Raw genomic sequence first — 17,192 nt, 5'->3', positions numbered from 1 at the left:
TGAAATAATTCAAATATTGAACTTGTGCTCTTTGTTTAATTCTTGCATGAGGCTGGCCTTTGAGAAGGAGAGGTGCCATGTTAGTATTGCCAGCTGCATTTGCTTTTCGGCTGTCAGTTTTCATTCTCCTCAGCTGAATGTGCCTTTGTCCTGATACCACAGGGGTTATTGATCCCAAATCCAAGGATACATTTAGAGCATCAGAGTTACCTGGCAGTGTCCTTTAAAAGGGACACATACACTGTGAGTGAAGGATTGGGAAACTAATAAGGAAACTGCACAATTTATGCCAGATAAGTTGCTGAGCCAAGAACCAGAAATACAAGGTTGGGCCTGTTTTAATGCACATTGTAATTTTACATTTTGGTTGGGAGGCTTTAGCAGAAGCTTTGGTTCATGTTTGTAGCCACAGATTGTCAGTCTCATCAGAAATGTGAGCATGTGGTAGAAGGTGATACTCCTCTAAGTGGTTCTGCTCCTCAATAACTCGGAGTCCTGCCTGCTCCTGCATTGTTGGGCAGCGCTGGCTCTTGCTCTGGGAAGCAGCTGTGGGAGCATGAGCTGGCTTTTGTGCTGGTTCATGCAGGTGACAGTAATTGCTGAATTTCTGTTGTGGATTTCCACCCCCTGCTCATGAGAGCTATGTTTGTGGAGCCCGGCTGGTTCTCAGGGCTCTCAGTTAAAAGAAGGCTATTTCCACGTGTGTATTTTGACATGGGAAGGGACAAAAGGTAATGACCTTTCTTCCACTGATTTTGCTGCCTGTATTTCTGTATCCTTGGCTGGCCAGTAGAAAATGCCGGGTAAGACTGCAGGGGTGAATCCTAGATCTGGTACCATGGGTGGTGTTCAGTCTAAGCACGTTTCCTTGCTCAGATGCACATTCTCTGAAGCCAGGTATGTAGTAGGGCCTTTTGAGCTTTCTTTCCCTTTTTCTGATTCTGCCTGAATAGATGAGTGCTAATTGAAGAGTACATTTGACATGACTCAAAGACTTTCATTTAAATTATAGCTCTCTCCAGGAATCTGACTTAATTTATCCTGCTTCAGGATTTGTGTGTGATGCCTATATTATTTCTGAATAGAAAAGGGACCCACAACTAATTTATCTTCCATTAAAGGAAACCTCATCAGTGTAAAAAAACCCTATATCATATTTGTAGCCCAGAAGTCTAGACAGCTGGCTGCTGCTCCTAAAACCATTTGCTAGTTGTTAATGTCATGGGCTAGATTGTTAACTGCTTTAAATTGGCATAGTTATGCTGGCTTCATGGAGGAACACCAATTTATACTTGTCAAAGATCTGGTCCCACAGGCAAGGAAATAGATTCATGAGTCTAACCACAATTATTGAAGCATAAATATTATAGAGGCATTAACTTAATGGGGTCACTCTGAATTTGTTTTGGTATAACTGATATTAAAATCTGGCCCAGAATTAATCACTGCTGGTAAGAAATCAGATGGCTATCAAAAGGTTAATTTAATGTCTCTTTTCATAGAGACATTCCAACTTTGAGTATTGTATTAAAGGTTTTAGGGAAGACAGTATGCTGGCATAAACTGCCATGAACCTACACAAATTCACACCTACAAAAGATCATTTATCTCCAATTTAGAGAAGCGCTTCAAGGTCAGAGTTCAAACATCTTTTGACAGTTTCTTGCAGTATTCTTTGAATATACTACATCTATATATATGTTTATGTATCATATATGATGTGTAAGAGAATTGGCATTGTCTGGAAGCAGAATACGTCAGAGGTAGTTTCATTGAGAATTTCTTCATATTTTTTTCTGGGAAGCTTTACTAATTACTAGCCCTTTTTGCATATTGATACCCTTTAATGCTTGAGAATGTCACTTCGATTTAAACTTAATGGCCGTATATGTTTTTCCAGATCTTACATCAAACTAATGGCATATTTTAAGGTACAAGCAAGGGTACTTTTTTACCTCTATTGTTATACTTATGAATTATTTCTGTATTAAAACCATAGCCAACCGAAGGACCGTAATCTAGTCTTACTAGTTTTACCATAGCATTGTGGCCCTTTGCCAGTGGGTCTTTGGTGGGAAGTTCCATAGCAGTATGGCAAATCCCCACCCTTTGATCTGGGGAAGTGGGTGGGAGAGGGAAGCTGTAGCGAGGGCATCCCTCAGCTGCTACTGTGGTCTCTTGAGCAAACAGAACTGCAAAAGCATCTTAATACAGTGTTGGAACAAAACCAGGACAGGGCAAGTGTGGAGTTGCTTCACCTGTGCATCCCCATCTGTAATTTATAACAAATGTTCCTTGACCAGTGTCCAGGTTCTGGGGCCTGTGCCTGAATGTCTGTTAAATGCCAGTGGAGAAGGGAGCTTGCTCCTTTGCCTGGAGTATTGTGCAATGAAGCAATTTCCACCAAGGACAACTTTAATTAGGGGGGGGGAGGAGGAGGGAAGGACATCTAAGAACACATTGTAATCATAGTTGCGTACAAGAGGGCTGAATTTGAAAGAGAGTCAGCAGATTAACTATTTCCGATGATACTCGATGATCCCATTTTCGATAAAGGACAATCATATTGGAGCAAAGTACATTTCTAGGACAGCCTTTTCAGAAATCTTGAATCTTGACCTAGCTCTGCTCTGAGAGGCATTGCTGAGCACAGGTACTAATGGCAGAAAGCTTGGGGGGAGTGCTTGTGAACCCACGTGTAGCTGTGCTAAAAATAACAGTAGACAAGGCACAGCCTGCTTTTGTGGGGGGTTTGTTTGTCTTTCATTCTGTGCTACGCTTTCAACATAATTAATACCAATTTCCTTGTAGAATCTGGAATAGCTGATAGTTACCTTTTTTCTTTTTCTTTTTTTTTTTTTTTTGCTAATTGACAAACCATTTCTGACTGTGATCAGCTCAGCTCATAGATGGTGTTGGAGCACCTTTAGCAACCCTGGTTTTGGCATCTCACTGCCTATCAGTTTTGATGGTAGCTGTTGAATAGGAGATAAGCTGGGGAAGGGGCCTGTGCAAGGGGCCATAATTTTGCTTTCTGATGGAAGGGAATGGTAAATGTCTTTGTATTTACTGCAGTTGTTTCTCCAGTGCCATAGAAACAGGTTAGCCATAACTCATAGAAAACTGTAAAACTTGCAACTCATGCAAAAACTGTAGAGGTCAGATACCACGGGCACCACCGCTTAATGTCAACCCTTTTGCTTATCGAGTCATTCAGTTATTCCAAAATTTTATCTCCATACTGCAATTTGATCTGGAGTACAGATCTGCTGGGTAGGTTAAGCTACTCTGCGTTCTCTGGCATTTCTGGTTGTGCATTTGCTGTTGGTGTGGTGCATTGATATTTTCTTTGTGGCTTATCAAAGTTGTGGCTATTCCTCTATCTTGTCTTGGATGAAAAATGGCTGTACTGCTACTGTTGTTATTGGAAAAGTTTCTCCCCTCCACCCCATTTTGAATACAAGAACAAAATTCTTCTGTAATAAACTGCATGAGGACATCATCACATAAAGAAATGTCCTTGAAGGTCCAAATCTCTGTCTGCTGAAACTCCCAGGTGATGGGAGTTTCTTTTGGAGGAAGAGAGCTACCACTCTGGGACCCCTCTTGTGTCAGCAATTCAGGTTTATCTTCATATCCCCACTTTGTACTATCAGTTTCATTTCTGTGGTCTGCTTTTGACCAACTTGCATCCAAATATTAACATTTTTCTAATCACATTTCAAAGGCATACTTAATGAAGCAGAGCAGTTGCTACTACTCAATAATTCTTTGCAGAATGACATTTTTTGTGTAAAATGTGAATATTTTCATTTAAAGCACTATGTACATATTTATATTTGAATAATTGATTAAGGGAGCTTAACTCAGCTAGATTTAAAAAAAAATGTAAGCATTATGGATGCACATAGGGTCTGGGAAAGACTTTCTCCCTGATGGAAAAAAATCTCAATAAGGAGAATCTAACCCCTTAGCTCCTTCCTGTGGGCTCCCCAGGGGAAGAACTGAGTTGAACTGGTTAGGGTGACAATACCTGGCTCAAAAAATGATAACTTGTGGTATTGCAGAGGAGTTACTCCAAAAGCCCACTCAGATTCCCAGTGACTTCAAAGGGCACTGGAGAGGTCTCTAGTTTTTATGGCAGTCCCATTCTCTGTGAAACAGGCGTAATGACAGCTCTTGCGAAGCTCCGCATCTCTGTAGGGTCATAACAGACTGTGGTCTGCTGTGCAGCCAGCTGTCCTAAATGTTCAGGCAATAGGAGCTAGCCAGGCTGGCTTTATTGTGTAAATACCTAAATCCCAAAGACTTTTGCATATTGATGTCAGACAATGAGTTCTGCTTTGCATTATTTAGATTGAGATCGGCTCAAAGAAGTTTTCCTTGTGAGGTCTGTTTAACTTCAAAGCAAGCAATTTTGTAAGGAAACCTAGAAATAGAGCTTCAAGCAACTGAAGAGATTAGATATTCTGCTTGCCGCCCACTGGAAAGATCAATGTCATGTTTTTTGTCTATTTAACACCTAATAATCTTAAGTGACTTGTGCAGTCAGCTGAAAAGAGATCACATGGCAGTGTTAGCAAATTATTTCCTTAATCTGATAATCTGCTGAGACGTCCGTGTGTTGCGCACATTGCGCTAATTACAGAGGGCTCAAAGTCATCATTAGCAGTTTTTGCCCAATAATATAAATCCTTTATCACTAAAATAAAAAAAAATCAGGAATTATTACAGCTGCGTATGGCTGAAATAGACAAACTTAATTAAACATTTAGCATAGTACAGCGGTTACAGTATTCCCCGGATTTGTAGCATTGTCAAGCTGTTTTCTTTGAGAAACTCATAGCATATAGTCACAAGCTAAATTTACTGAACCACTTAAGGCATGACCATAACCAATTTAAAGAGGCTTTTAAATTTTCTAATTCTTTCCTGTGTGTATTGACTAACTGCGTCTCTGGCCTTACAATAGACATTTCAGGTTTCACTGTCAATAAGAGTTTAATACGGAGTTCCCTGGACTCCAGAGAGGTCAGTGGGTCCAGTCTCAGCTCCTTGGCTCACACAGACTGTCCTTCCTAGCATGACTAGAGAGCTGATCAGACAACTTTTGCATACAGGGCTTTAGCAATAGTAGAACTCTAAAGTAAAAACCAAAATTCATTATTAAAACCAAAATAACCTGCCCAGCAATCTGTGGAAAAATAACGGTTAGAGAACAGAAACATACTTTCCCAAGACTAAACACAAGGGAAGTTATAAGGAGCCACTGAAGTTTCTGCTGATCTGCCAGTGAATTACATCGTAAGACAGACCTGGGTATTTATAGACTTTCCTTGACAATATTTGTGATTTATTTTAACTGTATAATTAACTTCTGAAACAAAACACATTATTTACACAGGTGCCATGTCTGTTTCAACATAAGTAATTTCTGATTTTCTATATTCAGTGCAGTTCTTTTACTACCATTATTCAGAAAAATTTTTTTTGAAGATGACAAAATATTCTCTGTAATATTTTTCTTGTCAGGACAAATCAATGCGACAAAATTTGGTTAGGTTAAATTCTTTTCCCTAAAGGGGGGAGGTAGGAGGGCAGGAATGAGACACATATAAAAAAGCAAATAAGAGAAAATACTTTCTGTTTAGGTCCTGTTATTACTGTTCATTCATTTTACTGCCAGAGATGCAGGGACATTACAGATGAAAAGGGCCTGTCAGGTTCTGCAGTCCATTTCCCAACAATGCTGTACCGTTGCTTATAATCATTGTCTGGAGTTGATGAGTAATACAGCATTACCTCTGTAGAAAATGTTTCCTGATACAGTTTTGTATCATGCCACATAGTAAATAATAACAAGGGCTTTTGGGGGGCTGCTTTCATGTAGAGTAGCAGAAATTTATGCTCTGTTGATTTCATATCTCTTTGGGGAGGCCATTTTGCTGTGGGCCTACAGCAAATGAAGACTTAATAGTTTTGTTGAAGGGGGAAGCTACCTACTTCTTTGTAATATTATGAAGGGCAAAAAATGTAATTTCCTGGAATGTATTGAATACATCTAGCACTGTCTTTGTCACTGTCATCCACAGACAGGGACTTGTCTGAACTTGAAAGCTCCTATATGGTTAGTTGTAATGAGCTGATTGCAATGTAGCTTTTAATGCTAAATTACTGTTATCCTCACTGACATTTCTATACAAAAATCAACTTAATTTTACACAAACTAAACCTGTTTTACCATCTCTTGTGATGCATTTATTGCATGCCTTTCACTTATCATTAAAAACAAGTGAGAAAATTACATTGCACCTGCATAAATAATATTGGATTTCACACTTATGGAGGCAAATCTTCTCCCTGTGTAGCTGAGTCTTGACCCAAAGCTTGCTGATAAAAATCATGATTTGGATGAGTTCAGCCTGCAGCTCTCTTTGACATTAATAGGAAACAGATCAAAAGAAGTTACGCAGTTATTGCATGTTCCTTTGTCAGACAACGAAGCTAAAGGCAAAGAGGTTTTGGGGTTCTCATGCACAACCACACATATTTTCTGGCCCTCATTTTCAGGATAGCACACAGTTAGTACAGTACTTTGAGAATGGTTATACTTCCTTACTGAAGCAATCTGAACTTACCTCCTTGCTCATCCAACATAACCAAAGTCCTGATACCAGCATCTTTACTCTACATCCCAATAGTGGTAGCAAGGTAAGGAGAGAGAGGGGGAGAAGAAAGAGAGAGAGAGAGATCAGTGAGGGAACACTCAGCCCTAGATATGGGACATAGGAAGACAAAAGAAAAACAGTGAAAGGAATGGTAAGGTCATAAGGGCTGGTGGCACAAATCTGAAGACCTTATGTGCCTGGACGTTGTATAAGGAACCAGGTACTCTTGATTGTACCATCAATCCTTCAGGATTCACTGGGATACTGAACTACCACAGAAAACACAAAGTCCTAGACCTTGAGATTAAAATAATCACTTGACACAAGAGTAATTTCTAAAAAGACAGGGTTCATCTCCAAGTTCTCTGAAGCAAGAGAAGGGAAGAAGGGGGTGTTGACATTGCATGTTCATCCCACAGGAGAAATTCCCAAGGAAAATAGGTATGACACAAACACGTTTGGGAAGGAGGCATAGTGGTTTGTGGCCCTGCAACACAGAAGTCAGAAAGCTTACCTACTTAGGATATCCATTTTAAAGCAGGCTAATATTTAATAGGATTAAGCCATATTTTTTGGCCTGGAGATCTAACATATGGGATCGAGCCAAGTTTTACTTCAGCCAAGAGAAACCTTTAGCGTCAATGGACTTTGGGTCAAGCTTAAAGGCAGGATTTTTAAAGCACCTATGTGCAGATCATACCCCTACTCCAATAGAGGTTAATGGGGGTCTTATCATCACCTTTTCTGGACATGGGGCTTGAGCAAAAGCTGAGCAATTCAGAGCTCCCACCCACCTAAATCAGCAGCAGGGCATCTTTCACACGTACAGTTTTTGCATGCATTATCATCACTCTGGGATGTGATCAGGTGTCTCAGGTTTCTGGGTGCTGTGATACTAAGCTATATCACAGATCAGATTAGCTCCTTTTTAATTACGAAGGGAAAACTAGCTCCACTCTGCTTGGAGCAGTGATAACGTCTGTGAATAATTAATGGCCTGTATGATCTCCTGGCTGTTGCATTTCAATAACAGACAAAGTAAAGTCCTCTGTGGCCTGACAGCTTGCCAGGGGAGTTACCTGGACTTGTGCAGCAGTAATTTAGCTGCTTCCATGAACATAAAGCTACCCATACCCCTGTGAAGCAGATAAAGTTGGTGGTGTCGATTTAGCAGAGGGCAGTGGTGATGCCCACACAGGAACATGAGGAACAGAAACCTGGAGTCCTGATCATCCCTCTTGCCTTTCAGGCTATCCTCCCTCTCCTTGAGGCAAATTTAGGACTTCATACTATCCTTCCCCCTAGCTGCCCTGCTCACTGCCATCACTCATCTCTTTTTCTGGGAGCAGTGAAGTCTCTCTGGCCATCAGCTGCCCAGTCCGTGCTCGCAGGCAGGCCGGTAGTGCGCTGCCCACATTGGCTCAACTACAAGCCTGACTCTGTGCCACACTCAAGGGCTGTCTGGCTGGTGCAGCTGGTGCTTCTCTGCTCTGTATCAGGAGGATCTTGCTCGGTTCAAGAGGGATTCGAGTTGCCTCTTGTTACACTCTTGTCTGCCTCTCTCTTCACTCCCATTCTGATCTTTAATGTCTACGTCACTGTAGAAACTGGGAAAAACAAAAACATCAGATGTGTGCAGCCTGGTTTGTTCTGTTTGGTTTTTTTCCTTTTTTTTTTTTTTTTTTTTTAAAAATGTTTGTGTGCGTTGCCAGGTGGAGAGAAAAAACCTCCTGCCTCCCCCCAAGGTCTGCTGCACCCTACTGCCCTTGGGTCAGCTATCTACCAGGTACACGCTGCTGCTCTCCATCCCTTCAAGCTGCGTAAAACTGTTTACTTCAATCCCAACCAGCTTTTATTTTTGAAACCTTTAGAAACTTTAGGGTCTAAGGGTCATCTTAGATTTCTCTATTTAGAATAAGGAAACCATCTTTAATGATCTTATGTTTTCAGTGGGGCAGGTGTCAGATTTGGTAAGCACTGGATGTCAGTAGCTTTTTATTGTGCTCTTTCTATGCTTTTGGTGCCCAAGGGTGTCTTACCCCAAAAGATTTATATGTACTATAAAAAATATGCCTCATGCAAACACAAGGAGACTGCTTAAATCCTCAGTCATCTTATATTTGAGTAAATATGGTGATCTGACTTGGAGCCCTTTTAAATACTGGACTCAGAGAACCCATAATTGGTGGTATGATAGTTCTTGGCTTTCAGTGAGTCAAACATAGTCAGGCTGAGAAATGTTTGCTGCTTCTTAACCCTCTGACCTTATTTTCCTGCAATTTTTAACATCTGAGCAAACTATCTTTATGCAGCTGAAGTGTCCAGTGCCCACATTAAGACCGATGCTGAGAGACAAACTCAGCAATTAGACCTTATGGTTTGTATTTCATATTAAATCCTTGCACAGAGGCAAAGAGGTGCAATTTTCTTTTACTTACCTGGTCATCAGTGCCATTTAATTTTATCAGGAAATACCGTATCTCTTCATAGCATCCTGCCACAGCATTAGTACTAATGTGAAAATGCTAAAGGGTGTGCATTGAATATATATGTCTGCATTTGAGGTCTAATCCAAAGCATACCGAAGCTAACAAAAAGGTGCTCACTGACAAGGATGGGAGATGATTCAGCATCAAGTGACAGTCTCCTCCAGTTCCAAGTTTCTATTAAGCATTAATTTTCATCTTTTTCACAGAAAATTAACTGTGTAAAGCCAATTTAAAAAAAAATTACATTTGTACATTTAAAACAGATCCAGACTTTCCTAAAATTTCACATTTCCGTTGTGACTTATCTTCTAGATAGCTCAAAACCAAACAGCTCGGTAAGACAGAACTATTCTAAAAATGTGCGCATCATCCAGATGTCTGAGCAGGAAATATACACTCAGTAACTGACCCTCTGTGACAACAGAGTGTGGCATCTCTGGAAACTACAAAACCTCTTTACTTAAAGGAATATAGAGGAAGAAATGTACCACGCAAGTGTGTTTGGGACCCAAATACAGACAAAGTTGGCATTTTCTGCACTAAAAGTGTCACAGAATTTTCCCTTGGTCTCAGTGGGAGCAGCTGTCAGCAGACACACTCAAACTGGTTGCTTAGAGAGAGCAGGTGACGAAAGCCGTGTTTGCGAAGTGCCAGCCCAAAAGAATATGTTTTGCAACAACCAATTATAAAACCTTGATAAAAGGCTCCCAGAAGAGCTGTGGTCATGGCAAGGGCCTGGTGACCATGCTTTGATTCAGCTGGTCCTGAGGGCTCAGGAAGGGTTCCTAGCCACATCCAGTGCTCACCAATATCAGTGAGATCCTACATGGGAAGCCATGAATCAGTGAGATCCTACATGGGAAGCCTGACTAACCTAGTGGCCTTCTATGATGGAGTGACTATGTCAGTAGATAAGGGACGACCTATGGATGTGATCTATCTGGACTTCTGTAAGGCCTTTGACATGGTCCCCCATGACATCCTGCTCACCAAACTGGAGAGACATGGATTTGATGGGTGGACGGTTCAGTGGATAAGGAATTGGCTGGATGGTCGCATCCAGAGGGTAGTACTCAATGGCTTTAAGTCCAGATGGAGAGCAGTGACAAGTGGTGTCCCTCAAGGGTCTGTGCTGGGACCGGTACTGTTCAACATTTTTATCAACGATGTAGACAGAGGGATGGAGTCCACCATCAGCAAGTTTGCGGATGACACCAAGTTGTGTGGTCTGGTCGATACACCAGAGGGACGGGATGTCATCCAGAGGGACCTGGACAGGCTGGAGAGGTGGGCTCAAGTAAATCTCATGAGGTTCAACAAGAGCAAGTGCAGAGTTATACACCTGGGCCGGAACAATCCTCACTATCAATACAGACTGGGGGATGAGGTATTAGAAAGCAGCCCTGAGGAAAGGGACTTGGGGGTGTGATGGATGAAAAGCTGGACATGAGCAGGCAATGTGCACTTGCAGCCCAGAAGGCCAATCGCATCCTGGGCTGCATCAAGAGATGTGTTGCCAGCAGATCCAGAGAGGTGATTCTGCCACTTTACTCTGCTCTGGTGAGACCTCACCTGGAGTACTGTGTGCAGGTCTGGAGCCCTCAATATAAGAAGGACATGGACCTGATAGAGAGGGTCCAGAGCAGGGCCACCAAAATGATCAGGGGGTTGGAGCGCCTCTGCTACGAGGACAGGCTGAGGGGGCTGGGGTTGTTCAGCCTGGAGAAGAGGAGGCTCCGGGGAGACCTAATAGCAACCTTCCAGTACCTGAAGGGGGCCTACAAGAAGGCTGGAGACAGTCTATTTACAAAGGCCGGCAATGACAGAACAAGGGGTAATGGCTTTAAACTGGAAAAAAGCAGATTTAGATTAGACATTAGGAATAAGTTCTTTACCATGAGGGTGGTGGAACACTGGAATAGGTTGCCAAGGGAGGTGGTTGAGGCCCCTTCCCTGGAGACATTCAAGGTAAGGCTCGACGAGGCCCTGGGCAACCTGGTCTAGTTGGGGGTGTCCCCACTGACTGCAGGGGGGGTCGGACTAGATGACCTTTGAAGGTCCCTTCCGGCCCAGAGGATTCTATGATTCTGTGATTCTATGATTCTATGAATGGGTGGAACTAGTGAGGTCCATCTTGTTATGAAAACGTGCTAATAGTACACTTTCCCCAGGATTAGAGCGTGCCTTTCTTCCTGTGCAATGGAGGAATTTCTTAAGACACGCCAATTCTTGCACAGGCAATCCTCTGTTTAGTCAGTGGCAAAATAAGGATTCTTAGAAAATGGGATGCTTAGGGTAGTTCAGGGCAGAGAGAAGAAAAATGCATCTTTCATAGGACCCTACAGAGTTCATGGAGCACACGCCATTTTAATCCAGCTCTCAAATCTGTAACAGCCTTCTCTCTCCAGAGTTACTTCTGACTCATACTTGTCTTCTTGTTGCACTTGGGAGGAGAATTTGGACTGCTGGATTTTGCCATGGTACCGCGCAGTCGTGTCCCTTATAAGAAAATGGCATGGCATAAATTGCTTTTGTTGACGCATTGAACTGACAGGTCTGGAGTTCCTCTGTTTATCCATAAAGCAGGTATACTGCAGATGGTAAAACAAATAATCTTTCCTACACAGCCCTCAAACATACTCAGCCCTGGCTCAAGGAATGAGCAGGTAGACCGGCGTGTCCTCCTAGACTTTGATTTCCATGGAGACTGCTGTGCAACAAACCACCAAATTTTGCCCAGCACTTTGGAGGGGAAATGCATTGCTGTAGCATTTCTTATTATTGCTGTTATGTCACCTAATTTCCCAAGGTGGGAATAAAACCAGGAAGAGAATTGGAATGACTTCTCAAAGGGCCCATCAGTCCCTCCAGGAACACAGTGTGTTGGGTCCTACCCATGCCTGCTACAAAAGGCAGCTACTCCAGCTTTAGTTTAGCCTGAGGGGTGATTTTCATAACAGTATAAGGGAATGATGTATCAGATAGAGAGTCCAAATTCTAGAATTCAGTTTTTCTGCATTTCAGGAGATACCCTGAAAACCAGATATGCACTCTTAGTTATGCAAAGAACACATAAATTTCCACTTCAATGAAGAATTTTTCTTTAATCAATGTGGATTATAGAGTTTGTTTTGAATAAATTAATGCAGACAATTATGTACCAGGTTCAGGCTGACATTGCTAGCAGATCCCAGAGACACTAAAGAGAAGTGTCAACAGCCTAAAAACAAAAATATGGTTAAAGAAACAGTTTTTAGTCATCCATAGCAATGCATTTCCTCAGCTCCTGCTCCAAGTTCACTGACTGTCACCCTGTTAAAAATGCAGTGTCTCTCCATGCCTGATTAAAAAGCCATGTTACTTCTCAGCCTGTTAATTCACCCTGTGGTTCAGATCCTCAGCTGATATGAATCTGTGAACCCCAGCTTGAATCCTGTGTGCCTGGTTTTCATCTAGTACGATGACCCTGACTCCAGTGCTACCCTGATGGTTCACATAGACAAAGGGGTCTCATCCTGCATAGGACCAGAAGTATGAATCACCTTCTTCTGTGCCAGATACTTATTTCTGTCCACTTTTCTGAGTAGATTAAAACTTTTTAAAACACTTTTCTGAGTAGGAACAGTTCCAATAGCTAATGATGTCAAAGGGATTTTTCAAATTAGCTCTGACAAGGTTTGGACCAAATTTTAAATTAATAGAATATTTTTTTTTCCTTTATTCTTCAGACTAAGGAACATTTGACTGTGATAATAACGTCACAGGAAACTCCCTTCCCAATCACGAGTAAAGGAAGTTTAGTACAATGGCATACTGCGTGTTCAGTGTCGGTATAGAGCAGCATCATGAGGTTATCAAACATTTATAGCTCACAATTTCAGCTTTGATATATTAGTAAACTTGACTCTAACCCTCCAGTATATGAGAGGAGAAGACAGTCTTGTCTGGATTTAAATGTACAAAGCAGACCTTTTATCTGTACATGTTGCTAAGTGCTTTCTTGCTGGGCTTTATGCAGTACTGATCTTGTGGATATTTTATCCCTTGTTGCATCATAGCTAGAAACCATTTTTTTTTCCCACACTGCAATGATTGATTTGCTTTAAAGGCCATGGTGGTTCCACTAGAATATGGTAGTACACTCAGGGCTTTTCCCCTTGAATGTGTTTTTCTGCATTTCATAAAGTTGGCTCAGAGGTAAAAAGCTTGAACAAGAAAATAAGAAGGTCAGCTGCAAACTGTGTATTTAGTGTCACTTCTGCCTCAGTTCATTTTTATTTTATGTTTTGGCCCAAACATCGCACAGCATCATCATAAAATATAGGTATTCATAGCACCGAGTAGCTGAGTAGCTCGAATGAGCATTGGTCAATGTTGGTGTAACTGTGTTGGGTGGGTATGCTGGGCAGTACAGAGCAAACTGAGTTTTGTAATCTGCCATCCCAGTACATAGTTGTCTTGGAGCAAAGCAGTGGCGACTTTACAACAGCCACTCACCACATCTCCCTGCTTCCCTTGTTGTGCTAAGGCTGAAACAATCAGCTTCTTGCAAGCTGGGTTATAAAAATTAGAAGCAGTAACAGATTGGGTTTTCCTTGCCAACGTTCCCTGGGAACAGCACCAGGGTTCAGTCTCCAAATTCAGCCTAGTCTTCTTGAGCAAGAAGGGCACAGTCCTTTGGGGACATTGGTTTTGTCCCTGAGGCTATGACATACATTTCAGCATTAAGGTTGCCTTGTAGTGCGATAGGCTTCCCTGGGTGGACAGCACTCTTCTGTCTCTAGAGTGGAGCTAAGTCAGTCTTTTTATACTCTTGTTTTCCTACTGTCTAACAGAGTGGAGCCAACCATGACAGGAATCCATACATATGTATATAGTAATAATGCTTAAACATGGAGGCATCCTTTTCCTGTGTAAGGAATAACAGATTTGCTGTATCAAGAGAATAGAGTAAAAAGCATTCTTTCACTGAGAAAGAATATTTTCTATCTCTACCCACTAGACAGGTTCTGCTAAGCAAGGGAGTCTAATTGGATTTTTGGGGTCTATTAAATCAGAGCAGTGCGAGGTCGATTTCAAAGACACTCACCATTTGTCTTTTCAGTATAAAATCTCTCACTCTCTAAATGCTGCATTCTTTTAAAGTACCTAGGAAATGGGCTCAGAGTAATCAACCAACTGTTTAGACCACAGAAGAATTTTAAAGGTCTTCTGTAGTCACATTAGTGAAAATAATATTCAGCTCATTATAAAGAATTCCCTTGACTACTCAGTGCTAGTTTTAGAAACTTCTCTATTTGGACAGGAAGATAATGTAGCATCTGAAAAAAAAGCCAGGTCCAGAGAGATGCCGAGCTCTTCCAAGCAGCGCTAGAGTCCTACATAAATTCATTGGTAAATTCAGCAGTCCCAGTTCTCTTCCCACTTTGCCATTTGCCGTGATTTAATACTGAAATTCCAGTGGCATTCACAATATGCCAGTTCAATATGTTAAGACGACTCAAAGAGTGCATAGGTCACCCAAATATGGCTCAGGAGAGACAGGGCTGATATTTACTGATGGCTTGGCCCTGAGCAAATCACTTCCTTTTCCTGCGCCTCTCTTTCTTCCCACTCATCATCTGCCTTGCCTATACAGATCACAGGCATTTTGGGGCAGCAGGCTCTCCTGCCTTGCGTTTGTGGAGGTACCCGCATGAAACTCTCTTCCATGTCATTGAATTGATTTCAGCAGGAGCTGCATCCAGCATGGAGTTGACATAAAGTGATGGTTAGAAATGGCATGTCCAGGGAATTGAGCAGCAAAGAGAGACAGATTGCTTGTGAGACAAGAGCATGTTAGGACTGTAAGGGGCCCAGATCTGAAGTGTTTGTGGAGGAGAAGTGATGCTGACTATGCTCAATGACCCATCTGTCTGTCTGTCCGTACACAGAAATTTAATTTTGTTGCCACTGGACTCCATTGATCTCTACAGTTGTGATTAATTTCAAGGCCATGAAGCCTACAGCTGGGCTTGTGCTTGTTCCTGAACGTAGGACCTGATGTAATTTTCTTCCCCTTGTCTCTGCTGGAGACTCCTCTGCTTGTCAGGAGTACTGGGACTGTCAGTGCTGATGACCCTGATTAAAAATGTCACCAGCTCTGGAGCCAAGGCTCACATGGTGTCTGAAAATAATATGTCCTGTCAGGCGGGAGCAAAGTTTTCCACCACCTGATGGCCGAACACTCTAAACTAAACTGAGTTTGGGAATTTCCAACTTTTAAACCCCTTTGTTAAGAAGAGGGTGAAATGAAGCCTGGCTGAATTGTTTTTTCCCTTCTAGGAGTGACATATCCAGGCATGTATAAGCTGCATTAGCTACGAGGACTGAGCCTGGGTCCCCTTCCTTAGCACCGTGGAAAATCAGAGAACCTCCTTTTCCAAAGCTGTCAGTCTAGGACATCTAATAAGCCTTGAAATCCTAATGAATGTTTCAGAGATACATAAAGAAGTGGCATTTAAATGCTGTGGTGACCAATGGTCTATAAATAGCTGCAAGTGTTTATGGAGAGGGAGGTATTTAGAGACAACAGGGCAAACAGACTGAGTACCTTTCTTACCTTCCCCACTTGCAGTGTTATGGCAAGGACGTCAGAGCGGTGCCAGCACGAGGCTCCAGGAGCTCTGCTGCAAACTCAGCCACTTGTCTCTGACTCCAGGTCACCTTTGGAAGCTGTTTCCTTGGTTTATCTCGAGTAGCCAGTCTCAACGGATACTCAGGTATGGGCAAAACATTGCCTCAGCAGCTGGGCTGCAGTGTGACACTTGGCAACTAGGGTACAGTGTCTTGAATGACTCTGGTAAGGGGTAAGGATAAGGAGGGACGAAGCCGCACAAAGCCATGGCCAGGCCCTAGCAACGTGAGTTAAAAACCCCAAAATTCCAGTGTCTGACTCTCCATCACTTTTGCCCACAACAGAAGTGCAAGTAAAATGCTAGCCCTTACCTCTTCAACAAGCTGCAGCATTCGACGGGTGCTCTCAAGGGACTGGAAAAAAAGAGGAAAAACTACTTAGATTTGGCAAGCTACAGTTTCCAACACTAATGTGCAGGCTCATGCTGACAGTATGCTTTTCCTATGCTCGTTGCCTTCCCTCAAAATCAGGCCATCAGCAGGGTACTGGTGATCTCTTCATCTTCAGCTCTGTTACGGCTCGCTGATGCGGCCATTCCCACCGCATCTCCAGGCAGCTGCAGTCTCTAAGGCCTGTGCTCCCCTTGCTCATACACCACAGTGGTAGTGCTTGGAACAGCTGGTGTTCCACTTTAAAGATAAAGTCTGTGGTCTTCAGCTAAGACTTTTCAGAGACCTAATTGGTGACTTTTAACACTTAGTAGGTTTGGCAAAGTGAAGGAATCCTCAGAAAATATTAAATTGCTGCTTTTTGCTCTGAGGCCAGTCAAATCCATGCAGACTCTAATACCTAAACCAAACTCACCATTAATAAGTGCCTTAATCTAGACTAAACCTGACATGAAATTTTACCCCGGCTCATTTCTTTTCCAACTCTGCTTTCAGTGTAACGCTGACAGAAAGCAGAATCAGGCCTAGAAATCCTTTGCCAGATCAGCTTCTATTTCTGGACGTGTCTCTCATGCCAACCCCAATCCCAGCCCCAAGTTTCCAGTTTAGCTATGGGTCTCACTTCATCAGCAAGCTGGTCGGCACGCCGCTGCATTTCTTCCAACTCATTGCGCATATCAGCATCTTCTGCCATTTTAGCTGTGGGTGTGTTTGTAGAAGCTGCAGATCAAGGATTTGTGCTCAGCTGCTCGTGAGCCTGGAAGACAGTGAAAAGGGAAAGAAACAGCGTGGTTACACTCCTTGACTCACTGAATTGTGCTTAAATGTCAGTCCCACAAAAGTGCTTTTGTTACATGAGTGCCCTCACCCAAACTCTTATGTTCTGGGTAGCAATTCCTATATAGTAGAGAGCACACAGGATTTTTCAAGATGTTGCTTTATTCCTATAATATTAATCACTTTCGAAGAA

General features: G+C 42.4%; 1 protein-coding gene across 2 annotated transcripts in view; it reads right to left on the bottom strand.

The window, feature by feature from the left end:
• The window catches only part of SNAP25 (synaptosome associated protein 25), a 30,808-nt gene extending 13,829 nt beyond the window's left edge, over positions 1-16,979 (bottom strand). Inside the window, exons 1-3 of one of the 2 annotated variants that reach the window (XM_074150530.1) lie at positions 16,845-16,979; positions 16,145-16,186; positions 6,639-6,687 (exon numbers count right to left, since the gene is read on the bottom strand). In XM_074150530.1, the coding sequence (XP_074006631.1) occupies positions 6,639-6,687; positions 16,145-16,186; positions 16,845-16,916 (163 nt within the window). In that variant the 5' untranslated portion in view covers positions 16,917-16,979. The remainder of the gene's footprint in view (positions 1-6,638; positions 6,688-16,144; positions 16,187-16,844) is intronic. The other variant, XM_074150531.1, reaches the window with a different exon arrangement.
• Between the last annotated feature and the right edge of the window lie 213 nt (positions 16,980-17,192).

Source organism: Numenius arquata, chromosome 7 (assembly GCF_964106895.1).
Source record: "Numenius arquata chromosome 7, bNumArq3.hap1.1, whole genome shotgun sequence".
NCBI classification, from domain to species: domain Eukaryota; kingdom Metazoa; phylum Chordata; class Aves; order Charadriiformes; family Scolopacidae; genus Numenius; species Numenius arquata.
Note: the sequence above shows the minus strand (reverse complement) of the source record. Positions and strands in the feature narration are given on the sequence as shown.